The sequence below is a fragment of the Lactuca serriola genome, chromosome 2 (assembly GCF_051521515.1).
Source record: "Lactuca serriola cultivar US96UC23 chromosome 2, Lser_US96UC23_V15, whole genome shotgun sequence".
NCBI lineage: Eukaryota > Viridiplantae > Streptophyta > Magnoliopsida > Asterales > Asteraceae > Lactuca > Lactuca serriola.
In genome coordinates this window covers 208,856,581-208,883,489 of record NC_136409.1, presented here as the reverse complement: position 1 = coordinate 208,883,489, position 26,909 = coordinate 208,856,581, and the positions used below count along the sequence as shown (strand labels likewise).

Here is a 26,909-nt window from a genome sequence, read left to right as displayed (position 1 = left end):
CTTATTTTGAAACAAAAAACATCTTAAGGACTAAATGTATACAAAAATATTAAGGACTAAATGTGTACAAAATCAGAAATATATTATCCTATTAAGTTACTTTTTCCAGCGAACCTAGAGTGATCAGTCATAATAACTGAATGTGTATAGTTTAACAAGTTGAGGGGTAAATGCGGACGAAAAAAACTCAGTGACCAAATGTATACAAATCGAAAAATATATATTCTTTTTAAGTCATTATCCCTTCCTAAAACAAACTTTCGCCTTATTTATGAAAACCCTTGAGTTTGATTGAAAATGACAAAAAAAAAAATTGTTTACATATATGTGGGTGTAGATTGGTAATTTATTTAATATGTAATTTCAGAAAAGTCTTTATATTTTGGATTGTTAATGATAGTCATTGTTTTTTTTTAAATGGAAGTCTACATAATATTATCTTACCGTAATTGTATTCTTTAACTTATTGTATTATATGTATATGACAAAAGATTGTTTTATTAGAATCTTATTGTATTCTTTATGTATGATAAAATATTATCTTACTATCTAGTACAAAGTATTATCATAATGCATTCTCTATTTCTAAAAGAAAATATTATCTTAGTGTAATTTTACCGTACATAGGGTAATATTTAACTATAATCTTACTGTATTCTTTTTCTCTTTGTATAATAGAAGACATTATTATATTGAATTCTCATTGTCTTATATAAATACTATCTTACTACAATCTTAATATATTCATTATGTCAGACATAAAGTACTATACAATTATCTTATTGTAAATAACTGTGTTTTTCTTATTTGAATGCGAGTATTATTATTTTATTATAATTTTTCTATATTCTTTCTATTTGAATGGTACTATCTTATTATGGTTCTCTATCTAACAAATGTATTATCTTACAATAACTTTACTGTAATCTCTCTGGTGACATAATGTGTCATCTTATTGTAACATTGTTATATTTTTTTGACATACGATATTATTTTACTATAAGTTTATTGTATTTTTGTATGACAATGGTTTTATCTTACTGTATTCTATTTGTTGGCAAATAACATTATTTTACTGCAAGACAAACTTTATTGTATGGATATGAATGTTGACCGATTAAGGAACACATGTGAAAGATAGAGGCTGCAAAAATAAGGATGTGGTAGACATGCGGTAAAACTTTGTTAGACTGAATATCAAGCACAATAATAAAAAAATGTAGGTGATGCCAATCATTGATTAACTAAGGGAAAGAATATTTAAACATGTAAAATGATACAACTGACAATTACAGTTAGGAGGATGGTATAGTTTTATTAATGGTGTAGAGAGGAAAAAACGAACATGATTAAAATGAGAAGATAACATAAGGTTAGACTTAAAAGAGTTGACTCTTATCAAGGACATGACCTCATATTGGAAGGCATGAGCCATGAAGGCTTAGACTAAATCGAAACATTAGATTAATATAACTCATTTTCGCTGGTTATGCTTGTCATGATTTTTTTGCCCTCTAACTATAATCTAGAATATACATTCACATTGTATTGATATTATCTGTATTCTGTTTTACTGCTAGTATTTGTTGTCACTATATGTGTATTTGTACAATATTTTTATGATTATCCTTGCTCATTTTCACTTTTTTTTATCTTTACTGCATCTATTTGCCTTTTCTTGCTATAGTCACAGAATAATGTTTATTTTTCATTGTAAGTTGATGTTGTCATATGCAAGAGATCGTCTCGTGTGGGTTCACATTCCCTTTCTTACTCTCTTATATTGGGTGTTATCAATGGAAGTAGTTGCTAGAATATACATTCACATTGTATTGATATTATCTGCTTTTTGTTTTATTGCTAGTATTTGTTGTCACTATATGTGTATTTGTAAAATATTTTTATGATTACCCTTGCTCATTTTCACTTTTTTTTAATCTTTAATGCATCTATTTGCCTTTTCTTGCTATAGTCACAGAATAATGTTTATTTTTCATTGTAGGTTGACGTTGTCATATAATGCAAGAGATCATCTCGTGTGGGTTCACATTCCCTTTCTTACTCGCTTATATTGGGTGTTATCAGTGGAAGTAGTTGTTCGATCCTTAGGTAGGTGTTGCCGACATGTTACCTCCCTTTTTCCCAATCTTATGAAACTTGAGTCTGGTGTTGTAAGTTTGTGGTTTAATTGTTTAATTATATGGTGTATATCATGATGCATTTACCCCTATTAAAAGGAAAGGAGAGCATAATCTAATTCTTTGCTCTTATCCCTAAAAATAACCAAATCTATTACCGTCGATTTTGTCAATTAAACACACCATCAAAGTACCTTATATTCAAATTTCTATGGATTCTATCCGAAACAACAAATTAAACGTGTCATTAGGGTTTTAAGTTTTTAAAATTTAAATTATCAAACCAAATGGGCCATTTTAAGTCAACTTGTATGATTGAATCAGACTGAAATAATTTTATATCGACCCATTTGATTCAATTTATTCTTGTCTCGAATTCATGCTAGTTTCAAGTCAAGTCAAGAATTATCACTACTTTATCAGCCTACTTTTAATATATGGTCATAACTAATATGAATTATTTAAAGAGTATTTTCCGGTTGACATACCTAGTACTCATTGACATTTTTTGTGTAAAATGTGTTGCATAAGTCTAAAGCCATTTAAATGTCGTGTTGCACACTAGCAATAATTTACTTGTTGGTAGTGTCCCTGGAATATTTTGCTATAGTTACTCTCTGAAATCAAAATATATATCAAATAAGAAATTGTTGTATCAAACCAAACAAAATGGATATGTTGTTACACAATCCAATGATCTTCTATGAGGTCTTTTTTGAAGAAAGTTTATTAACTTTTAATTACAAGTAATCGAAATAAATAAGCGAGGAGACGATAATAAAATAACTGATCGTTTCAAACTTCTATTTTAGATTCTTTGAGTAATATTAAACTTTTAAATAACATAATATAATTTATATAAATAAAGATTTTATAAAATTGCTTAAATTGTTAATACATGCGACCCTTAGCCGAATGAGTAATTATGGCCCAAAACAAAGGTTTATACAAAAATCTTTGTGGCATTTGGTGCATGCGTAACATACTTTTGGGGAATGAAATATGTCAGTAATTGGAATGCATTATGTGTTTGGTTATCATAGAATAAAATCTCTTGTTTGGTTTGCAGATTTGTTAAAAGATTGTAAATTTAGTTATGAATATGCCCAAAATATAATTTTATTGATTTTTTTGTAACTTAATATTTTTTTAATAAAAATCATAAAAATTCATTTATTGAACTTTTACCTACCTAAGCCTATGTTGACTTGTTGGTATGGGTAATGGGCGTGAGCATATGGGGTGTGAGTTTGGTTTTAGGTGCATGGATGTGGGTGTTACGGTGGGGGTGCGGGTGGGTGTGGTTGTGGGCGTAGGGTGGGGCGAGGATGTACGTGTATATGTGTAGGGGTGATGTGGGGCGAGGGTAGCCGGGTAGGTGTGGGTATATTGGTGTGAGGTGGGTATAGGTGTAGGTGTAGGGATGGGGTGGGGGCATCGACGTTGGTATGAGCTTGTTGGTACTTGCATAAGTGTGGATGTAAGGTGGGTATGGGTGAGCTTGCGTGTGGCGGTGGGGGTGGGGGTGGGCATCAACGTTGGCATGGATTTGTTAGTGCCGGTGTCAATGTGGATATGGGCGTGGGTAGGTAGAGTTGGGTAAGATGGTGGGTTGGTGTATAGTAGGTTGATGATAATAAGTTTTGATTTGATGAATCATAACTATAATAAAAAGAAGCTAAGATGACATTTTTATCATTAAAGAAAACATAAGAAATGAAATCTAAAATATTTAACTTTAGCCAAAAAATGATAAATTCATTCGGATAAAATAGTTTAATGGAATCTAAAGAATTCAAATTACTTTTATTTTGTCAACCAAACACATTTTTTTTTATTGAAATTTCATTCTAATTCTTTCAAACTTAGAGCATAAGATGGTGGGATAATATGTCAGGCAACTTTTTTTGTTTTTTTTAAATAACATAATAGCAAAAACTATCTAACGATTTTAAAGAATAAATTACATGAGTTGTCCTTATGGTTTATGATAATTTGTGTGTTTGGTTCCTTACTTTTGTGTAAAAAAGGATTTATGGATTAAATGCACAAATTACCCCAAAGCATAAGGACCATTTGTGTAACTTATTTTATTTTAAAATATCATTAAATTAAATAAATATTGTTGGAAGGTAACAAACTTTTATTTTTGTTATTAGAACATAATTGTAACCCAAAAATAATAGGTTTTTCACTCTTACAATGGTCTTTTACAACATTTTTCTTGTGGTTGTATTATGATCCTAATGAATGAAAGAATGAGTATATTATGATGCACTGTGCGTATTTAGATCCACATATATGATGGGTCTCGGTGAAACTTATGAAGGATTAATGAAGTTTTTCATGTGACATTATGGTAAGGCACAAGTTGATGATGACATTAAAGGTGTGTATTTATTAAGATTTAGATGTGAGTTCTAGTGTTTGACGATGGATTTGTGGCGAAGATCCAAACAATTTTCTATTAAGTGCTTTTAGAGGTTGTAGTAAGAGTGAAACGAAATTGAACATATGTGTTATTATTTCATTAGTAGCCATTTAGGAAATGGAGCATATCTCTTTAATTTAAACCCACACATGAAAGGATAGAGATGTGACTTAGAGTAAAAATGTTGAAAATATGCATTTTAGACTCCAAAATCCGAAAACAAATCCGACAATGATATTTGAAATGGTATACTTCGTGGTCATACTTCAAAATAGTGATTTTTAATTTGTTTATATTGAATGCAATATAGCAAGTAGAGAAACAAAAAATGATATTAATTTATAAAGCAAAACATTTAGACTTCAAAATTTGAAAAACATTTTTGAAATGCAAAAGTTACATCATAAACACTTACCAAAGACAAAATACATTGCAATATAACGAAGTAAAACTATTATTTCGTTGAAAAAATGATGCTACAAAACATTTCGGAGGCAAGAGTCAAGAAAGTTTTTTCAAAAATGTAAGATGCAAATGAAAAAAACATATACTATATAATGTATGGTGTTTGAAATCTGAAACGAACTTATTTAAGATAAAGAAGTGTCATTTCGGTAAACAAAAAAAATAGTTCATATATATATATATATATATATATATATATATATATATATATATGTGTGTGTGTGTGTGTGTGTGTGTGTGTGTGTGTGTGTGTGTGTGTGAGAGAGAGAGAGAGAGAGAAAGAGGGAGAAAGAGAGAGAGAATGTCAGGTTCAAGTATTCTAACTAATTATTATATATTTATCGTATGCTATGAGAATGATAAATAAAATATGTTGTTTGATAATATAAATACGTTTAATCTTACATAACTATTATCATTAACACACATTTTCACTAATTAAATCGTTTATAAGGTTATTATACACTTACTATTATTATTCTCATTTCTGTCAGAATGTTTTATTGGGTCGTATTTTGTCATAATGAAAATGAGTGAAAAACGATGTGTGAGAACAAAAAAAAAATAATAATTAACGAGAATGCATGAAAATTACGATATTTTTGTAAGGTTGAACGTATTCGCATTACTAAACAACTTATTCTCTTAGTAATTCTCATAGCATACGATAGATGTACAATAATTAGTTTGAATAAAATAACCGAAGCCTATATATATATATATATATATATATATATATATATATATATATATATATATATATATATATATATATGTGTGTGTGTGTGTGTGTGTGTGAGAGAGAGAGAGAGAGAGAGAATATAAAGCTTACATTTTAATCATAAGTCACATGATAACATTATTTTTAATGGCAAATAACAATAAAGTTAGCAAATAGCAATAAAGTTAAGAAAAATTTATTTTTTACAGTGTTTTTTTGGAAATCTGAACAAATTGGTAATGAGAAGCATAGATGATTATTAATTCGGTTGATATTGTAATAAAACTATAAATATAATAATATATTTGAAAAAAAATAAAATATCAAAATTGAAAATTTCAATAAACATAATGACTGCAATTAACGCTAATTTGGGAACAACTACAATAAGAATAAGGGCGTGTTCGGCAAAATCAGTTGGTAGCGAGTAACGAGTAGCGTGTAATTTGTAGCGTTTTGTTAAACGTTACATGAAACAATATTTGGATTTGGAACGTTTTGTTTATATTAAACACTAGAAGCTTATATTGTCAAACAAGACTTTCTGTTAAAAACGGAGCGTTTTATCAAACCCTAAAAACTAGAAACTTTCAAACGCTTCATACCGAATACGACCTAAACAAAACTTAGCATACATTTATTTATTTATTATTTTTTAAAATGTAAGAAGGGATATCATAGAAAGGGAAATGTTGCAAATTCGGAAATATTCTGGCGCATTTTAAGATGAGTACATCACAATGCTCTAACATGCGCAACTTTCCTCTTTCGGTTGCATAAATGATAAAACGGGAAGAGAACACGCACACACGTCTCTCTCTCTCTCTCTCTCTCTCTCTCTCTCTCTCTCTCTTGCTGGGGCTTTCGGAGGTCAAAGACTTCGCATCCCATTGACGTTTACAGGTTCTACTGCTAATAAGTGTATTGAATTCGTTGTTATAGTTGTTTGAATAGAATAAATTTTGCCCTAAATTTGTAGTTCCCGTCATAACAGGCCCGTGGGGAAACCATTTCTAGGGTTTTAATCGATTATAACAACAAATGATCTGTGCCCGTTTAGTATTTTTTGTGGTGTCTGCTGAATGATTCTGTTATGCTTGTGATTGTTATTGATAGTAATGAGGGACGAGGAAATACCAAATTGGCTCAAGGAATTGCCATTGGCACCCGTATTTTACCCAACGGATACGGAATTTGCAGACCCAATTGCTTATATCTCCAAGATTGAGAAAGAAGCTAGTGCATATGGTATATGCAAAGTAATTCCACCATTGCCAAAACCTTCAAAAAAGTATGTTGTAGGTAACCTAAATAAGTCTCTTCTCAAATGTCCAGAATTGGGGAACGATGTGAAATTGAATAATGTGGAAACTATAAATGATGGGGAGGTTCGTGCAGTCTTTACAACAAGGCATCAAGAACTAGGTCATAGCAGTGTGAAAAGAACAAAAGAGGTTGGGGAAGGGACATGTCAGCCTCCTCCTGTGAATAAGCAAGTATGGCAAAGTGGGGAAATTTACACATTGGAACAGTTTGAATCCAAGTCTAAGAATTTTGCTCGAAGCCATTTGAGTATGATTAAAGAAGTTTCTCCATTGGCTATAGAGTCACTTTTCTGGAAGGCAGCTTGTGAGAAGCCTATATATATTGAGTATGCTAATGATGTGCCTGGATCAGGATTTGGTGAACCAGTGGGACCATCTAGATTAGTACATAGGCATAGGAGAAGGAGAAAGACATTTGATAGAAACAATAAAGATTGTTCTGATGTAAGATCACAAGTAGAAGATAAAAGCAACAACTGTGAAAACCAGAAAGGTGAAGAATCTATAATAAGGTGTAGTAGCTCTAGTTCTTCAGTAGATATGTTAAAGAAGGAATCCAATTCCAGTTCACTGAATATGTTGTCAGATCGTGTTGCCAGACAAAGAGTTTCAGATGAGATTGAAGGGACTTCAGGATGGAAGCTTTCCAATTGTCCTTGGAATTTACAAGTAATTGCAAGATCTCCTGGATCTCTTACACGTTTCATGCCAGATGATATTCCAGGTGTCACTTCTCCCATGGTATACATTGGCATGTTATTCAGCTGGTTTGCATGGCATGTTGAAGATCATGAACTTCACAGCTTAAATTTCCTTCACATTGGCTCTCCCAAAACCTGGTATGCAGTCCCTGGGGATTATGCATTCACATTTGAGGAAGTAATCCGTTCAAAGGCTTATGGTGGAGGTGTAGATCGGTTAGGTATGTAAAATGCTTACTCTTGATTATATCATTGCAATGCATATAAAAATATCTGCTATAATATGCATCTCTCACCTTCTTAAAGCCTTTCTAAGACAAAAAAAAAAAATGAACTATTTGTCAACATGGAATGTCTAGGGCTTCAAATTACTTCTTTAGCAATTCATAAAGCTCCTGCCATTTTTGTTTAACAGCTTCTCTAACACTCTTGGGCGAAAAGACTACCCTTCTATCACCTGAAACTGTTGTTGCATCTGGCATTCCATGTTGCAGGTGTGTTATTTCATTGTTCAAAATCCATGCTTTTATGCCATTGTCAACTTCCTTTGGAAAATCTCAAACTAATTGTGTAAAACATATTGTGGTAAATTTGGGACATTCTACTGAAAATTTCTTCTGTTTCATGCTTGCAGGTTAGTACAGAACCCTGGTGAATTTGTAGTGACCTTTCCAAGGGCTTATCACATAGGATTCAGCCATGGTAATGTTATGCAGATTTTTTTATTTTTTTTGTGGTTGGATATATTTATACTTTTATAGACTCTAATATCAAACCATTGTCTTTAAAAAGGTTTCAATTGTGGGGAGGCTGCTAATTTTGGAACCCCAAAGTGGCTTTCAGTAGCTAAAGAGGCTGCAGTGCGCAGAGCTGCCATGAATTTTCTTCCTATGCTTTCACATCAACAGTTGCTTTACCTACTTACCATGTCATTTATTCCAAGGTGAGCTAGAAATCTTTCAAAGTCTTTTGACGTGTGATGCTAGAAACAGTTATTCCAAATATATCAGGAGGGGTAAATTGGTAATATTGTTTAAATGTGTTTTAATGGCAGGGTGCCTAGGTCCTTGTTACCAGGGATACGAAGCTCTCGTTTAAAAGATCGTCAGAAAGAAGAACGTGAGCTGTTGGTGAAGAAGGAATTCATTGAAGATATTCTCAAAGAAAACAAACTGTTGACTTGTATTCTTAATAGATCTTCCTCTTATCATGCAGTCCTATGGGATCTTGAATCCCTCTCACCATCTGTCATTAATAATAGTACAATCATCAATCCACAAACTGAAAACTTTCATGTTGAAAAAGACAATGAAAAACTTGTTCATGTAGAGGATGAGGACATGTCGAGTGATTTTCAAATTGATTCAGGGACATTACCCTGTGTGGCTTGTGGTGTTCTTGGTTATCCTTTCATGTCTGTTATACAACCATCACCAAAAGTGTTGTTTGATAACATGCCAATCAAGGATGATCATCCAAATATTACATCTTCAGAAACCCAAGTGGTTGATGCCAAGGATGAGTCTGTTGAAGCTTCAACATGTTCATCTAAAGTGAATGTTGACAATGGATGGAACATGTGTAATGGGTATTTAAGACCTAGAATATTCTGTTTAGAGCATGCAAGCAAAGTTGAAGAGTTGTTGGACTCCATAGGTGGAGCAAAACTGCTTATAATATGCCATTCAGGTCATCATTCACAGTTTCTGTTTTTCTTTTTTCAATGATTTGATTTTTTTTTGTGTGATTTGAAACTAACTTATTATATACTGTTTGTAGATTTTCTGAAAATTAAGGCACAAGTTTCAGCCATAGCAGAGGAGATTGGTAGCATGTTTAGATATGAAGATGTTGAATTACATGATGCTAGCAGGGATGATTTGGAGGTGATAAATCTTGCAATTGACAATGAGCAAGAAGATGAATCTTTAGAAGACTGGACACTGAAATTGAATGTTAATCTTCGACAATCTGTTAAAGTCAGCTGCCTTAAATCATCACCTGACAAGATGATACATATAATACATAGTGCTTTGACTATGGATGCTCTGTTTGCTGACACAAGCCCCACCTCACAAGCAATGATTCAGTGGCAAGCTACAAAGTCTCGGTCAAACAGAAAGTCAAACCGTTCGATCATGAAATCATCAGAGATTGTTTCTGTCACAGAAGATGTGAAATCGAAAGAGAAGTCATCTGAAGCTCAAATGCGTAAAAAAGAAGGGAAGTTTATTCAGTATTCAAGAAGAAGCTTCAAGTCAAAGCCACGAGATTCTGTAACCAAAAATCATGAGAAAAACACAGACAAGGTTATTTTGGATGATTCCATTATTCCATCACAAAAGCAGAAACAAGGTTATGAAGAAAAATGTGGTGTTGAAAACTCGTCAGGTTCAGTGTCATGTGCCACAACTATTGAAAAAGATGAGGAAATGAGTATGCAAAATGAGCAAGGTTCTGGAAAAGAGTGCAGCAGAGAGGAGGTTGCTAATGAAGATGGTTTGATGGAAACGGATCTGAGTATTAGTATTGGGTCAAAGAAAAGTGACGAAAATACCCCTACTGTATCAAGTTGTTTCACTTCAACAAGTGGAAGCAAAAGAAGGAAGAGAGATTTTGATGGATTTATAAGAAGCCCATGTGAAGGATTAAGACCGAGAGGTGGAAAAGACACAAATGCAGAAAAACCTTTAAATCAGAAAGAAAAAGCTTCCACCAACGTGAAAGAAAAATCCACAAACAAGTCAAAGTCTTGTTCGAAAGTGGAAATCACGGAAAAAGAGGAGCAAGGATCCCATAGATGTGATCATGAAGGTTGCAAATTGAGGTTCGGGAGTAAAAGAGAGGTAGGGTTGCATCGAAAGAACAGGTGTCCTCATGATGGATGTGGGAAGAAGTTCAGTTCGCATAGATACGCGGTGCTCCATTTACGTGTCCATGAAGATAGCAGGCCTCTTAAGTGCAGTTGGAAAGGTTGCAAGATGACATTCAAATGGGCCTGGGCCAGGACTGAGCATTTACGGGTCCACACTGGTGAGAGGCCCTACAAGTGTACGGTTGAAGGCTGTGACCGTACTTTCAGGTTTGTATCTGATTATAGCCGCCACAGAAGGAAAACCGGCCATAATGTGCATGTAAAGTCAAACTCTTGAAATTTTTTAAATTGTTTGTTTTTTTGTTTTTTTAACTTTTATACACTTCACTTCACTTGGGTTAGTAAGTTTTATAAACCGAAAAGAATCATTTCGTTGTTTTGGAACTATGCTTGGTTGGTGGGTTTAATGGAAACCAAAAATTCTGTGCAAGACTGGTGTTTTTTTTTTTGAAGACAGTTTGTTTATTGGTAAGGTTAGGGTTAGAGTGGTAATTACCTGGGCAGTTAATCACACGCTATGGCGATTCGCGAAGGTGTAAGAATGTGATTTACCAAATAGTGGTTTGGAATAGCAGTGATGTTATTAGCGCCTTGATTTTCCACCATTTACTGCAGGTCACCGCAATAGCTGTTATTTGAAAAAAAAAAACCATTTTTTTTGGCTATTTCACATAAGAAAAACATTTTTGTGCCATTACATTAAAATCATGCCTTGACTTGGTAATTGTGTTGAAGACTTGAAGTTACAATATTGCTTAATCATTTTATTTGTTAAATGTTATTGTGTTGAAATATGATTAACATGCTAAATATTGTTTATGTTTTCTTGTTGATTGTGTTAAAGTATCATTAACTTTAACATTGGAAAAAAAGGAAGTAAGATTAATTAATTATGATACGTTAAGTACTATGAGGTTATAGTTGTCAAAATTTTAATATCCACAACAGGCCCTTATTTGAAATCTTGGTGGTATAGCGGTGGTATATTATTAATTATGTATAATTTATACTATAAATGTATATAGAATTTATATATTAGAATATTAATACTATATAGAATTAATATCATAAAAAGTCATATAAAAACATACCATAGGGAAATCTACAGAAAAGTTTCAAACTTTTGGGAAAAGTTTCAGTAAAGTCCTACAAGTATTTTTTTTTTAATAGAATAGTCCCGATTATTTAACATTTTGCTTAGATTAATTAAAAAAAGTCATTTTTTATATTTGAACAACAAATGACAAATTATATGATTTTCTCAAAATAATATGACTTTTCTGTTTTAAAAGTTTTTTTTAAGATTTTATTGAAACTTTTCCCAAAATTTTAGGACTTTTTTGTAGATTTCCCTAAACCATATGAATATTCTAATTTAGTAATATGAAAAGATCGAACATCACAGGAGGCAGTAGCTCACATCCTCGTGGTTTCCATAAACAGAAAAAGATAAGTTTTTCATTGCTTTCTAGTTTCTAATTAGGTTTGCTATTTGACCGTTGGGCTAATTAAATAGAAATTTTATTCGGCTAATAAAAAAACAAATTTAATGTTGAAATAGCCCACAATCGTTTTTTCTTTATCAAGGTAGACCGATATGGACGAATTTGTATAAATGTGTGTAGCGTCGCTATAGCGCTGATGAGATTCACAGTAAATAGAGGTCAATAGTGTTGATAATAGCATCACCGCAATTCCTAAACTCTATTTTGTAACAGCTCTGACCTCCGCGAATCGCAATAGCACGCAATTTATAGTATAGGTGAAATATGATTAATTAGGTTTGGTTGAACTTTTGAGTATGATTAACTAATGAAGACTATATATATATATATATATATATATATATATATATATATATATATATATATATATATATATATATATATATATATATATATATATATATATATATATAAACACTATACCATCGCTAGAACCGCAATAAGTACATAGCAAATCATAAAGCTACATCATCATATGATGTATCTAGTTTATTTTGAAATACTTTTAGTTTTAGAAAATAACTAACCTAAAAAGTCTTTTGGTCATGAATATTTAAAATAGCATGATAGGCTTGGTGACAAATTTAAAAAATGATGCTGATATCAATAAATTCAAGTTGCATGAAGGCAAGATACAAACAATTGTGTCCTCAATCAAAACATATATGCAACAAAGTTATTTTGTAACAACTTTATCATATTCAATTTTCAGTTTAAGTTGGATTTCCTCCCCAAGTTTTCCCTTTATTGGCTTTGGAAGCACCAAACCACAACATGTTGGCCACTTGGCCTCTCTATAGCACCCGCATTGGCTAGATCATGCAACCACCCTACCATTTTTAAGGGAAAAAAGATTATTTAGTCCCGTTCACACGGTCTATTCAGTTTAAAAAAACAAAACTTATGTATATAACAATTTATCCATAGAGCCATCATTACTCATTCAACCATTTTACCTATACATGACTTAAACTTAGACAAAATTGCAAGAATGGTCCTTGTGGTATGTCAAAACTAACAAGTTTGGACTCGCAAGGGTGGTCCAAAAGTTTCATTTTGTCACGAGTTTAGTCCAAAATTTCAAAACTTTTTTTAAAGACATATTTGCCATTGGTATTTTTCCTTTTATAATTTTTTTTAATTACAAAAAACAAAAAAGAAAAAGAAAAAAATATATCTCACTCCACCCTTCTTCCACTCTCCAAATGAAAAACAAATAAACATTATATGTTTATTGAAACCAAAAATGCTCATTCCAAAAATGGTTGTTATATTTGCAAATGCCAAGATTTAAGTCATTTTTCTATATCTTCTTAAATCATGTTGTCATTTTTGTGAATATCCATATATCTTCTACTCAAAATGATATTTTGTGTATCAGGTTCGATTAAAAATTATGAAAACATGTAAAATTTTGGTAAAATAATTCCATATTTGTTGATCCTTTAAAAGCACCCTTCTAAGATGGCTAGTTGTACTGGTATAATACCAAAACTACCATGGAAATTGCTATTTTCCAGATATAAATGTCATAAATCATAAAGATATATCTATGATCTATCTAGTTTATGCTGAAATTGTGAATCTGTTTAAGAAAATAGCATAACTTTTTTTGGTTACGAAGACCAGATTGATGTGCTTGTTTTTGTTAATGAATATTTAAAATAGCATGACAGGCTTAGTGACAAATTTAAACAGCTGATACTAATACTGATAAATTCAAGTGCATGATTTAAGTTAAATAAGGAAAGATACAAACAATTGTGTTCTCAATCAAAATTAAAACAAAGATGCAGCAAGTGAAGTTATTTCTGTAGCAACTTCATCATATTCAGTTTTGAGTTTTTGCTGGATTTCCTCTCCAAGTTCTCCCTTTGTTGGCTTTGGGAGCACCAAAACACAGCATGTTGGCCTCTTTGTAGCACCTGCATTTGCTAGATCCTGCAACCACCATACCATACCATTTTTCTCATGTCCATGTCCATGTCCATGGCCGAGTCTAGATAAAAATAAGAAATAAGAAGGAAAACTTACTTCTTTTGACGTCACATACACATATGGTATCTCTGCTTCTTCACATAGAATTGGAACATGAGTTATCACATCGATTGGAGTTATGTTTCCAGCAATAACACACACCCTGCATTCATCCATGGATTCACCTTGTTGTTATCATGTATATTTGTAAATTAAATAACAAGTAATGATCTATAACACATTAAGAGCTCATCGATCTAACTTCATACAATCAATTTGCATAAACAAATCTCGCTGACTTACCCTTTATTACCGCGTCTGATGCTCTTCACGACCTCCTTGACTCCTCTTTTCAAGCATTTGTGTTCGGCAGCTAAATAACATCAATACATAAACATACACAGCTAAGTAAGTTCCACCATGTTCGTTGAGTTTAATTAAAGAAGAAAATCAATGTGTGCGAGACTGTATGATTGATTGTACCTTTGCGGACGAGTTTGAGGGTCCGTTTGGAGAGTTTTTTGCCAGCAAGGGGTTTAGCGATTGGAGCTAAGGCCTGAAGCTTCTTCTTTTCCTTCTCCTTGTGTGCTGATTTCTCTACTTCACTGTCGCTTCCTCCCATCGCTTTTCTTATGAATCGAAAAATAAAGGAGGCAAAACTAAACCAACAGAAGTAGGGTTTATTTATTCGCAATTTTGATTTTAGGGTTTAAGGAGGTTGTAAAAGATGAGGGGAAGCAAATGTTTGTCATGTGCTCCGCACGTGTGTTTGGCTCGCCTACAGTTATCTTGGGCTTACAGTAGTAGTAGCCCGGCCCAGGAAAAGTAATGACAGATTTTTATACTAATTAAAATACGACAAAATTGCAAAAATTGTTTTTTTTGGAGGTTTAATCTAAATCTCTATTTTTTTTCATTGTCCTTTTGGTTTAGTTTCTATTTGGTTTTAGTCTTTCTGAAAATTGAAATTACCGTAATACCCTTATGTATTTATTTTTCTTTTATTCTTTACCTCCTCAACTAGCTCTTGCAGATCTTCTATTTGAAGTTTCTCGAGTTGGTGGTCTCCATACATCAGGATCATCCATGGAAAGAGCATTAGAAGTTGGTTATTCATCTAATGGTTGAGAAACAAATGATGATGTTTTGTAGAAATTAGAGGTGAAGAAGATCTCCTACCCATTATAGTGACCTATTCTCAACATACATATGCGTTACAACCTTAGTCTCCTTTAACATTTTTTTTATGTTTGTCTACTTTGCACGAATCATAGGATCATCAAGGGAGCTTAAGTGTCTTCTAGAAAAAACACTTTTTTTTGTCTTAGACAGTATCTAAATTATCATTTTTCATATTATAAGTGAACTATCAATGGTTGAAATCTATATCTCAATCTATATTCCATAAGAAAATGGATGTGCAGGTGTAGTTTCAATGTTTTTGGATGTGAGGGAGAAAGACAAAGGTGGGTGTGTGTTTACGAGAAAGAGGGAGATAAAGGTGGGTCCCAATATTTATTATTAATAAACATTTAAATTAAATAGTAAAAACATTAAAAATGTATCAGGAAGGTATTTAAGTCTTTTTAGTTTTTTAAGGGACCAAAACCACAAGCAAACTTGTTCAAAAGGACACACAATCCAAAAAAATTGAGGTTTTGACCAACACCCAGAAAAAATGCATACCATAAGAATCATTTTGCACTTTTGTCAATTTATTATCATTATTATAGACATTAAATTTTAATTCGAAAATCAATAGTATATTTTTAGGTTTTATATTTTGACCACAACAATTTTATATTTTGGTAGGTTTGATCTTTATGTAAAAAAATAAATTATAAAAATTATTCCTATAATTTATAGAAAAAGTCCATGTGTAGATATTTTTTTTACAAAAAACGGTGTGTTTAAAATTTTTCTATGTTGGCATGTTTCGTCCTTATATAGAAAATAAATTTTAAAACTATCCTTGTAATTTACAGAAAATGCCACTGTACAAATTTTTTTAAAGAAATGGTCCCATATATTATAAAAAAATTACAACAATGATTCATGCCTAATAGAAAATTATAGAGCACGCCCCACACACAGTCAAGTTTATATCACCCTAATTATTTATTATTTGTTAATATCAAATAGTAATTAACATTATTTTATTTATGTTTTATATTTATTATTACTAATTTCCTTTTATATTTTTTGTACTTGTTATTATATTTATATTTATATTTTTCTAATGATATTATAAATCGAAATCGTATTATAGCAATTTGGAAGATGGTCACCACTTAATTGCAATTTCAAAGACTATAACAATGAACAACACATAAGAATTTATAGATAATTAAATTACAAAATGAAAAAATGACATTGTAGTCCATTGAACTTTTGACTGATAGTTTAAAGGACCCTTAAAGTATTTTTGACTTAATGAATGCATAAGGTGGGTTTTGATCTGCTTATTTGGTTAATCTAACCTAAAATAACCAGTTTCATGTGCCACATAATCAAATTAAATTGAAATATGGGAGACCACCCTTATCTCTCAACTCTAACACTACCACCGCCAAGCCACCAACATACACCTTCTGCGATCGTCTCCGCCTCCTGCTCTTCGTCTCGCCATCATAGACCCACCATCAGCTCCTACCAAGACCTTCATCGTCCACGATTATCACTATCCCAACATGCAACTTGAAAGAGACTCCAAAGGGAAAGGGATATTGATTTACTAGTTGTGTTGGGAGGTGGTATCATGGTTCATGAGTAATGTTGCTTAATTCCTTATTCCAAAGTACGAGGAAGTCGTGAATAAAATGTTAGCATTTATTTCATTCTAAAATTCTGAAATATGTTTGGTGCAAATAAAAAACAAATAAACATTATATGTTTACTGAAACCCAAAATGCTCATTCCAAAAATGGTCGTTATATCTGCAAATGCAAAGATTTAAGTCATTTTCCTATATCTTCTTAAATCATGTTGTCATTTTTGTGAATATTCATATATCTTCTACTCAGAATGATATTGATATTTTGTGTAATGGGTCCGACTAAAAATTATGAAAGACATAAAATTTTGGTTAAATAATTCCACATTTTTTGATCCTTTAACAACACCCTTCTATGATGGCTAGTTGTACTAGTATAATACATCAAAACTACCATGGAAAATGCTATTTTCCGGATATAAATGTCACAGATCATAAAGATACATCTATAATGTAATCCAGTTTATTCTGAAATAATGAATCTGTTTCAGAAAATGGCATAACTTCTTTGGTTACAAAGACGAGAATGATATGCTTGTTTTTGTTCATGAATATTTAAAATAGCATGATAGGCTTAGTGACAAAAAATGGTGTAGATTATAGTGTTGAGGTTGGAGTTGGTCTTAGTAAAATTTATTGCATAATTTGGTGAATGTAGGTGTGGGTTGGATTTGTTTACAACTTACTAGATGCGTAGAAACTTGACTTGGAATGTGGAATAAGGTTGAAAAATACTTGATAGAGAGTAACTAATGTTAATATTAATATATATTATATCATTCTTCAACAAGGACAATGACAAGATTAATAATCAAAATTTGGAGGGTTTTTTCTCTATTAGCAATGAATAACAAATACATGATTCATTAAGTCAGACTCTAGAAGACGAGTTTGGTTGAAGTTTCTACATCTAAATTTGTAAGAAAGTGTGAAAGTGACAACTTTTTGCCAAGAACATTTGAAACCACCACTAAAACAGACTGGCACGCTTCAATCTCATCTAAAGAACAACTCACCTTCCATGGCTGCTCAAATGACCTGTACAAGGAATAAATAAAACCAAACCTATCAATTATATTTTATATTTTATATTTTATCCAGACAAGACAAGACAATGAGAGAGATGAGAATTTTACCAATTCCATTTAGGATCGGCTTCAGGGGGAGACCCTATTCTGGATAGCAACGACCTCAAACTACTTTCTCCATCTGGAATGTGCAATGGATACATTATTTAAAACTAATGAAATTAGGAGAAATAATAAATGAAGGTTTAAAAAGATATTATAAATTGATATTACCTGTGTCGGTGTCAGTGTGGGAGGAAATGGAATGAGGAAAGAGCAACAAACAAAGTGAAGAAACAACAGATGTAAGCACATCTACTTCATATTTCCTCCTCCCAACAATCTGTTGAAGGTAATATATGATACCCCCTAATAATTCTTCATTGCCAGATTCAGATTTCACCCCACTTACTACTCCTGCCTCCAGAAAAGATTGAAAACTTTTGTAACATTTCATTTTTGATCCCTCCTCATCTCCCAATTGCCATGAAAGAATTACAGAAGCAGTCAACCACCTTAAAAGCTTCAATACCAATGAACCATTACTTTTTGATGAAGCAATTGAAACTGCCCAAAACAAAAACTTCTCAAGCTTTTCCCCATCCTGAAATAATTATTAATAAATATTAACTCAACAAAAATTCAAACTTGAGATTAAATATTTTAATACTGACCATGGTGAGTATTCCTGGTTGGGGAGTGGTCATCAGCACAACTTCAAGTCCTAACTCTCCATTACAACAACATGCATTAACTGCTTCAAACAATCCATATACACCTTCAATTGAAAACCTCAAATGTGGTTGAAATACTTCCCTCCTCTTTTCTGATATCTTCAATGTTGAACAGATTACTTCCAAAACCGAATCAACCAACTGCATTTCTTTCACCACCTCAAACTGATCCGTAAAGAGCACACACAAATGGTGTGTGAGTTGTGTCAGTTGCTCCACACAATTTGTTTCCAACCATTGACTTGTGTTCATGGATGTGACAACACCATTTACTATCTCCAGTTGTGTCTTTAAAACACCCTTATGTTCTTTGTGTGTGTTGGAAATAAGGGAAGACAACCATGAAAGTACACCACATCGCTCGATTAAATATCTTGATGTCTTATCAAATTTCATAAACTTCTTCACAATCTGCAGAGCATACAATCAACAGATTTATTTGTAAGGAAACAATACAAATGCATCATAACTTGTAGATAAAAGCTTGTTTGTTACCTCAAGGATTAATTCCCTTGATTCATTATCTGAAAGAGAGGAACTATAAAAACTAAGCAGTTTCTCTAAAATTGAGCTCCTGATGTAAATCTGAGCATCATCTTCTGAGTTATGGCCACAATATAGTAGGCGAAGAATCCATATCCTATCTGCTTTAAAACTAGCAGAATTACTCCAGAAGAACTCATCAAAGAATGATATCATCTGCAAGATAGTTTAAGAGCCAAATCACATTAGTAACAGAATTGTATAAGGAACGCAAGAACACAAGGAAACTCCATACCTTTGTATTCATAGGGGAATGCATTACAAGTTTGGTTATAGTTTTGTAATGATCATTTGAAGGATCCAATAACAACACAGAAGCTTCTGCAGCAAATAAAGCATGCACACAAGGAATCCTCTGCCATGGCTCTGATATGCCATTTTGCACATATGTTAGTAATGGGCGAACTCGGTTTATATCCTTTCTTTTTTGACTTATCTGACAAAATACACCATAATCACATCAATAAAAAAGAGCAAACAAAAAAACTTGAATAATAGTAACAAGCATTGCTAACCTCTAAAACATTCCTGAATACTGCAAGAACCTTGTAACCCAATTTTCTCATCTCATCATCAGGTGAAGATAAGCTAACAAATGCAACACCAAGCAGGCCTAAGCTTGCAAATTCAACAGGTTCGATGTAATCCATTGACAAACCATGTAGTGACATGCGCAAGATAAAAACTGGATCATATATGTTTCTTGACTCAATATCAGTTTGTGCCTGAATTACAAAAATGCCCTCATAAAAAACCATAACAATAGACACATGAACAGGCTGCAAGAAAAAATAGAAAAAAATAAAAACATAGTACCTCAGCCACATGTCCAGCATTATCTCCTGGACTCATGCTTCTGTGATAGGGAAAATGAAGTACTGTGGCTGCACACATTCTTGGATCAATTGGAAGGTTTTCTCTGAATTGACTTTTCCGCCCTTTTTCAACAGCTTCTGAGTCATCATCCATGTCATCAGAAGAAAAGGCCTTTTCTGTCTCACGTATTTTTCTAACCCTTGTAGCAGCTGCTCCCCATAGATAATCCATATCAGCTATATAACTAGGGTTTGTTTCATCAATACTTTCAAGTTCTTGAATGAGTTTGTATATCTCCAAGTCTTTTTTAGTGAGAGTAGCACCATAAGAAGATAGAAGCAAGAACATCAGATCTCTAGTAGTTACCCCAATATCTTGTTCAAACAACATACTGCCCATCTGAGCCCTGAAACTGCATAGCACCCTAACCAATTTAACAATTTCCAATTGCTTCATGTAGAGATCAGGATCTGATTTAACAATGGCATTATGAAAAGTAAGTGATCTCAGAATACTTGACATGGGTCTAAAAATGATACCAAACTGTAGAGAGGTAGAAGGTTTGGAGGCAGATTGAATGGTGGGTGCAAACTGTGAGTGATTCACCAGCAGCTGAAGAATTTGAATATGGAAGGATTTATCTTCTGCTTCAAAAGTTAGAACAGATCGAAGCATGCTGAGTGTTGCAGGATCTTCAAACCTGTAACGAAGACAAGATCTTGCAAGTTGTTCTAGGTTAATAACAGAGTTTGATTTCATATCAGAATTTTTACGCATCTCTGCAGTAACTTCAATGATAATCCTCAAAATAAAAATCTCCAAAAGCCTGAACAATGCACATTTTGTGCCTTCAACTGAAATAGAATTTGAAGGGACTTGTTCGACTATTAACTGCCAAGTGTACACCAATGTGTTCATGAACACTACACTTCTTAAGTGTTCTTTGTTAGACATTACTTCTGAACAAGATTGCTCTATCTCTCCGTTTGCTTCATTTCCTTTAGCAAGAGGTTGAAAATTTCCTTTAGGAAATAGCAATATCTTACAAAGTTGTACCTTTGTTACCACCTTCATAACAAGGTTCAAAGATTGATCAATGGAATAATGATCAATTTTAAAAGCACCACAATCCAGAAGATTATCAGTTCCAGATGGAAGAACAGAATCAAATAACTTCAATCGCTTGCTCATTTTGACAGTGGCCTCACTCGATACAAGATGGTGTTGCATGATAGCAACTGCTCTTCCAAGAAGAGTGTTGTTGAAAAGATCACAAAGTTCTTCCACAGTTGAAGGCACGGATTTGTCTGGTTTCACTTGAAATATGTCTCTAGAAACAAAGCTCTTCCAGTTAGAGAACCCATTGGATAATATCTCCCAATACAAAGCATGTATGCTTCTAAGATGTTCATAACACTTGTCCCCATATCTCATGGAGATGAAATTTGAGAAAGATAGAGCAGTTGGCAGAAGCATTAACATGCCATCATCATGTACACCACTCTTCCTCTTTTTGCTGACTGAAGATTTGTTCACCATCTCCATGAAAGTAAGTCCAAAGAAAGATAGATGAAGGATACTCAACTCGGTTAAATGAAACAAAAGTTTAGCCTTAATCATGCTGGTTTTTTTAAGGCATTTTGAGAGCAAATTCATGGGTGTGGCTTCTATGATCCTTGAAATGACCATGGAATGTGGAAGAGATTGAGGAGTTGGAGTTGGAGCAGTATGTATATTTGCAATCTTAACAGCTTTATTCAAGCAAAGATCTGCAACAACTAGTTCAGAATGGGAGGCAATCTCAACTATGTGAAAATACACTTTCTCAAATAGAGCAACATCAAAATCTTGTATGCCACTAAAACATAGTGGCACTTTCTTGACATCACACAGCAGCAAGTCGAAAGCACAACCAGCAATGTTTAATCCAACACACAGAGCAGAGATTTTAAAAGATTCAGGAACAGATGATTCATTAACTCTGGAGAAAATCCAATAAGCCAATTCAAGAAGCTCTTGAGGGGATATGAATCGAATCATGGTGTGAATAGCAAATAATGTTGGAATCAGGGAGAGAGGATCTTGGGATTCTATGAACTGAGCAAACCTGTACTTTAGCATCAGAACCAATTTCTGAAGGAAACACTTGAAAACCCTTGCAATCGTCTTATTTCCATGCCCAAAATCATCATGCAAACGGTTAGAAAACATTTCTACTGCTTGTAAAACATGATAATCCATTATATGAAGTCCTTCTCTTGCTAAAGAAAGAAAACTATCTGTTGGATGCTGAAAAATGTCGTCTTTTAGTTCTTTGTTAGCAGATAATGGGCTTTCTAAAGAACTTACAACAGCAGGATGACAGAAAATGGTTTCAGCAATTTCTTGGACATAAAGATTGGATCCAGGAGCCAACATGCTCTTTATGAGGGCAAAACAGATTTCAGAAATCTGTATATACTCTTCAGCTGGTTCATTATGGTAGGAAGATTGTACATGATAAAACCAGAAAAACACAAGGCTGAAAGAAGAAACAAAATTATCAGACATCTCTTTTGACAGCTTAGCCAACAGCAAGTCCAGAAGGTTGGATGACTTGGATAAATACAAGCATCCGGGGCTTATAATAGCTGGAAACACCACATAAAATGGAGCCTGCTTCAGAAAACAAGAGAATGCTTCACAAGAATTTGTTGAATCCCCTTTGCTTTGATCATCAACTGCCCTTTCTAATCCCGAAAATGACAATTCAGGCCATGACTTGCAGATATCATTGAAAAAACTCCTTTCAAGAAAACAGATAGAATATAGGATAGAAAAAGGAACTCCACTTAGTTTCTGTGAAATAGATATAACTTCTGGGAAATGCTGCAATATTAGATCAGGTGAAGCACACAGCAATGATGATATAAACGCAGTGGTGATCCCAGAATTATGTTCACTCTCTGCTAGAGTGGCATTTGCACCAAGAAGATTGATAAAAGAATCATCATCAAGGCTCCCATTTCTTTCAACTGAAGAAAACATGCAACTTTCTTGATTCACAATACTCCTTGAAAAGTGCAACAGGCTTTTTAATGGCCTCCACTCACAGGAATTGTCATCAACATCCTTGAGTCTCTCGGATAATGAAAGACATATCAGAGAAGATAGCAATCCAGGCTCCACCTACAGAAATCATATCTCTCTATTGTCATGCATAAAATCAAGACATATAGATCTTCTAATATTATTTAGAAAACAAGAGCAAGGTGTAAAGCTACATACCTGAGTTTGCAAGAGGTATCTCAAAGTGCTGCTGACATATATAGATATCATTGATTTTTCAGGTGAAGTAAAGGTCCCAGACTCGGAACCGAGCAGCCTTAGGCACTTTTCAAGGACACAAACAAAGAGAGGACTGAACTGAGCCTGAGGATGCATATCTGATAGGAAAAAAGATAAAAGTATAATTACAAGGATTCATAAAAGATATTCGGAATAATAAACAAAAGTCAAACCTTTAGTGTTTTCCAAGTGGTTGATTTGAGACCTGAAAAGATCCCAATATTTGAATAAATTGTTTCCAAGTGTAGAAACAACATCACAGAAAAAGGAACTGACAACAGAAGAGAAGTTCTGTACAGTTGATTTGGTGCTAAACCCAGGAAGAAACAAAAGCCATGCATCAATTTCCCTTTTGTAATTGTCAAAAGCTCCAGTACTTAACATGGCTGCATGTGCCAGCACATAAGCTTGATCTTTTATGTCTTTCACAGGTGAATTCACAACTAAATTAATGAAATGCATCAGATGTTTGTACATCAATGGTGGGCATCTCATGGGAACATCTTTCTTTGAAGAGTAACCAATGTGTTCAACTAATAGTGACAATAAAGATTGCAGCAGGATATTTGGTAGAGATATGACATTGGTTGGTAGAACTTTAAAGAAATCAAATGATCCTTCTAGAACAGATGGCATGGTACGCTGCAAGTTAACACCATACACTGTTAGAAACCAATATTATGTTGTATCAACATGACCATTATTCTGAAAAACTCAACTTACATGATAAAATTTGAGGGCTTCAAGCAACTTGGAGTACAAATATGATTCTTCATCTTCTGTGAGCATGTCAAGATTATTGCTTTCATGTGATTCCCAGAGTTGTGTGATTAAACTAGCATCACCCTTCAGATTTTCAGAGTCTTTCACAACATCCTCTTCCTGGATTATTCCATCATCATCTGGGATTTCCATGTCCAGGGTAGAACTAATACCACCAACAAGAATATCTGTTTCCTCAGTTGTAGTACTTGTTTTTAACTTCTTACTTCTAGAGCGATGTTCAAGTAAAACAGATGTATCTGGACCTCTTTTCAAAGTTCTTTCCTCACTCTTGAAGCGGCTATTGAGAGAAGAAATCAATGACAACAAGACTTGATGATCAGGGAGCAACAGCTGCACTTCATTCTGAATATCTTGCTTAAGTGACACCCACTTACACTCAATTTGCTTGCTAGATTCTGATCTATGGTTTATAGCAGAAAAGAGAGAATCTAATAACATCAATGCCTCCAAAACAAGCCGTAATGTTCCATGTTGTATCTGAGACTCAGAGTGAAGTAATCCCTTATTCATGACTATTCTATTAAAAGAACGAGGACCTATGCACTTTATTATACTTTGCACTTCAGATCTGTTAATAGACTGTGGCTCCTGGGGCTTTGAATCAAGAAAATCAAAAGACAAACCTGCATTCACCGAAGCGATCAAGTTTGCAGCCAATGAAACAGCAGCAAACCTGCAAGTACTTCAGTAACATAATAAAACTAAAAGTAATATCACACACACACACACACAAAAGAAAAAGTAAAGAAGGAATGTAACCAGTTTGCATGATCTTCAAGGTTGTATGGGAACTCATCAAGGTATGCAGAACCAAATGATGGCCTTCCACGCACAATCCCTAATAGCAAATCCCTGTGAAAGTCAATCTCAGTAGCCTTGAGCTTCTTCATAACACCCAAAAGTCGTGTTGGATTTCCCTTCAAGGGAAAGGGTGATGCCTTTGTATCTGGCATCAAACCATTAGAAGGGTCAGTGCAGACCATAAATAGAACCTTCTGTGCTACCTCAGTGGAAGCTTCACCATCATCTCTTCCAGATATGTCAATCAACTGTTCCAAAGTAACACTCCCAAATAGAACACTTCGAAGCCCCACAGGCACCAAAGACTCAGGGACAAGCACCTTGTCCCTCAATGTAGATAGAACATAAACAACAGTGTCTTCTTCATCACTCCCAAGCCCACGAAGAACACCAGAAAACATTTCCTTCTGCTGCAACACCCACCTCAACAGCCTAGGCTCCCCAATTTCCAGAAAGGACATAGCAAACCTAACATATGACCTCCTTGTAGAACTCTTTCGTTTTATCTTTTCCATGTTCTTCCTCCTCTTATCATACTCTGCTAGCTTCAAAAAGTTTGGTAATTTAAAATCAAAACTCTTAGCAACATCAGAAGCCAGCCCAGAACCCCTTCTAACAACAGAAGCCATCAACAACAATGCAGCATGTTTCCCTTTGCCTTCTTTATTGTTCAACTCCTTATAAACATCTCCCAATTTTTCTTCAAGAATCAAACGAGCAAATTTATCTAAAGCCCGACTGAGTGGAATCCTGGCCACATCATTGGGTTTGAAAACACCGTCTTTATGACTCAAAATAACGTTAATTAGCGACATTATATAAGACAAACCAGGCTTCGATTGTCGTAAATTCCATGCTTGTAGAAGCTCTGAACAATTGGGAGATGTCTGTACATACTGTCTTAACATTTCGCCTCCTTCATCGCCTCTAAGTAACTTCATAAACTCTTTTGACGCTTCTGAGCATAACTGAAGATCAATTGAGGTGAGGTTACGTAATAACTCTCTTAATTTAGCTTCGTGAGACACTTTGATTACAAAAGTAGGAAGTTTTTGGTTCTCCGGATTCATAGCATCGTCATTTTCCATAGCTGCACGAACGTATAAAACAAAATACCAAACGTTGTGTAAGTCAAATTACACAAAAAACAAAACTAGCAAAGACGGTAGATAAATAGACAAATACACGTTCATGTTACCTCTACCAAGAACTCTCCGATTGAGGGCGTTGGAGTGTGGAAGAAAACTGGTGGACTGAGCCTTGAGGAAGAGCAGTCGTGGCGGCGATAGGCGAGAGAGAACCTCGGAGGTTTATGAAGGGTATAGCGGGAACATAAACGAGACTGAAGACCTCCTAGCGTATGCTTTAGAGCGTTGTACCGTATAACTTTAATTGAAAGAATAAATATGGCAAGCGGCCGGGTTAATGTTAACGGGTTGGGTTTTGTGGGCTCAATCAATCATGCTTTAGCAAGCCCAATTTAACAAGACAACAAGTCACTCATGGCCTGACATAGTACGGAAAAGATGTATATTTTCAATGGCTGTAACTAATAACTTTAGGTTAAATTCATTAACAAAATATTTTTATTTATATATTTTTACGTTTTTTTATCAATTACAACATTATGATTTCAATAAATTTACTTATTACAACTTTGTACTTTACAAAATCTATTCAATTATAAGACATAACATTCCTTTTCTTTTTGCTAGTTGACAAAATTGCAAAAATGGTCCTTGTGTTATGTATTTTTTTCAAGGTTTGGTCCAAACCTCGAATTTTTTGGATTGGTAGTCCTTTTGGTCTAGTTTCGATGCATATTTGGTCCCTCGGTAAATTGAAATGACTGTAATGCCCCTCGTGTATTTATTTTTCATTTTTCTTTCATTTTCTCAGTTTAATATATATAATTATCTATTTT

At 33.6% G+C, this 26,909-nt stretch overlaps 3 protein-coding genes across 4 annotated transcripts; 1 reads left to right on the top strand and 2 right to left on the bottom strand.

The window, feature by feature from the left end:
* Positions 1-6,535: 6,535 nt before the first annotated feature.
* Positions 6,536-11,086, top strand: ELF6 (Zinc finger (C2H2 type) family protein / transcription factor jumonji (jmj) family protein). 2 transcript variants are annotated; one of them, XM_079026599.1, is made up of 7 exons: positions 6,536-6,658; positions 6,750-8,002; positions 8,197-8,275; positions 8,416-8,483; positions 8,574-8,724; positions 8,836-9,470; positions 9,561-11,086. In XM_079026599.1, the coding sequence occupies exons 2-7, from the start codon at positions 6,874-6,876 to the stop codon at positions 10,931-10,933; spliced, it is 3,435 nt and encodes a 1,144-aa protein (XP_078882725.1). In that variant the 5' UTR covers positions 6,536-6,658; positions 6,750-6,873; the 3' UTR covers positions 10,934-11,086. The 2 variants fall into 2 exon arrangements, with proteins under 2 accessions (XP_078882725.1, XP_078882726.1); XM_079026600.1 differs by having other exon boundaries at positions 6,539-6,658; positions 6,872-8,002.
* Positions 11,087-13,843: 2,757 nt separating this feature from the next.
* Positions 13,844-14,845, bottom strand: LOC145088326 (H/ACA ribonucleoprotein complex subunit 2-like protein). The gene is made up of 4 exons (XM_079026598.1): positions 14,622-14,845; positions 14,442-14,511; positions 14,196-14,301; positions 13,844-14,102 (listed from the first exon to the last, which is right to left on the bottom strand). Exons 1-4 carry the CDS (start codon positions 14,758-14,760, stop codon positions 13,941-13,943), a joined length of 477 nt encoding a protein of 158 aa, XP_078882724.1. The 5' UTR covers positions 14,761-14,845; the 3' UTR covers positions 13,844-13,940.
* A 2,874-nt stretch (positions 14,846-17,719) lies between these two features.
* On the bottom strand, positions 17,720-26,346 carry EMB2788 (ribosome 60S biogenesis amino-terminal protein). Its single transcript, XM_079026596.1, has 13 exons — positions 26,184-26,346; positions 24,944-26,075; positions 24,122-24,857; positions 23,572-24,040; positions 23,339-23,496; positions 20,072-23,239; positions 19,771-19,980; positions 19,491-19,691; positions 19,208-19,411; positions 18,653-19,123; positions 18,213-18,582; positions 18,048-18,120; positions 17,720-17,949 (listed from the first exon to the last, which is right to left on the bottom strand). The coding sequence occupies exons 2-13, from the start codon at positions 26,071-26,073 to the stop codon at positions 17,790-17,792; spliced, it is 7,350 nt and encodes a 2,449-aa protein (XP_078882722.1). The 5' UTR covers positions 26,074-26,075; positions 26,184-26,346; the 3' UTR covers positions 17,720-17,789.
* Between the last annotated feature and the right edge of the window lie 563 nt (positions 26,347-26,909).

What these genes read in the sequence shown, in the direction of transcription:
- ELF6 (XM_079026599.1), top strand. Translation starts at nt 6,874, where the DNA reads ATGAGGGACGAGGAAATACCAAATTGGCTCAAGGAATTGCCATTGGCA. An exon ending in TCTGGCATTCCATGTTGCAG is followed by an intron (nt 8,276 to 8,415) that starts GTGTGTTATTTC and finishes TCATGCTTGCAG; the next exon opens with GTTAGTACAGAACCCTGGTG. An exon ending in ACCATGTCATTTATTCCAAG is followed by an intron (nt 8,725 to 8,835) that starts GTGAGCTAGAAA and finishes TTTTAATGGCAG; the next exon opens with GGTGCCTAGGTCCTTGTTAC.
- LOC145088326 (XM_079026598.1), bottom strand. Translation starts at nt 14,760, where the DNA reads ATGGGAGGAAGCGACAGTGAAGTAGAGAAATCAGCACACAAGGAGAAG. An exon ending in CCTCAAACTCGTCCGCAAAG is followed by an intron (nt 14,512 to 14,621) that starts GTACAATCAATC and finishes GATGTTATTTAG; the next exon opens with CTGCCGAACACAAATGCTTG. An exon ending in ATCAGACGCGGTAATAAAGG is followed by an intron (nt 14,302 to 14,441) that starts GTAAGTCAGCGA and finishes GGATGAATGCAG; the next exon opens with GGTGTGTGTTATTGCTGGAA.
- EMB2788 (XM_079026596.1), bottom strand. Translation starts at nt 26,073, where the DNA reads ATGGAAAATGACGATGCTATGAATCCGGAGAACCAAAAACTTCCTACT. An exon ending in AAGCCCTCAAATTTTATCAT is followed by an intron (nt 24,041 to 24,121) that starts GTAAGTTGAGTT and finishes GTTAACTTGCAG; the next exon opens with CGTACCATGCCATCTGTTCT. An exon ending in TATTCAGGAATGTTTTAGAG is followed by an intron (nt 19,692 to 19,770) that starts GTTAGCAATGCT and finishes GTATTTTGTCAG; the next exon opens with ATAAGTCAAAAAAGAAAGGA.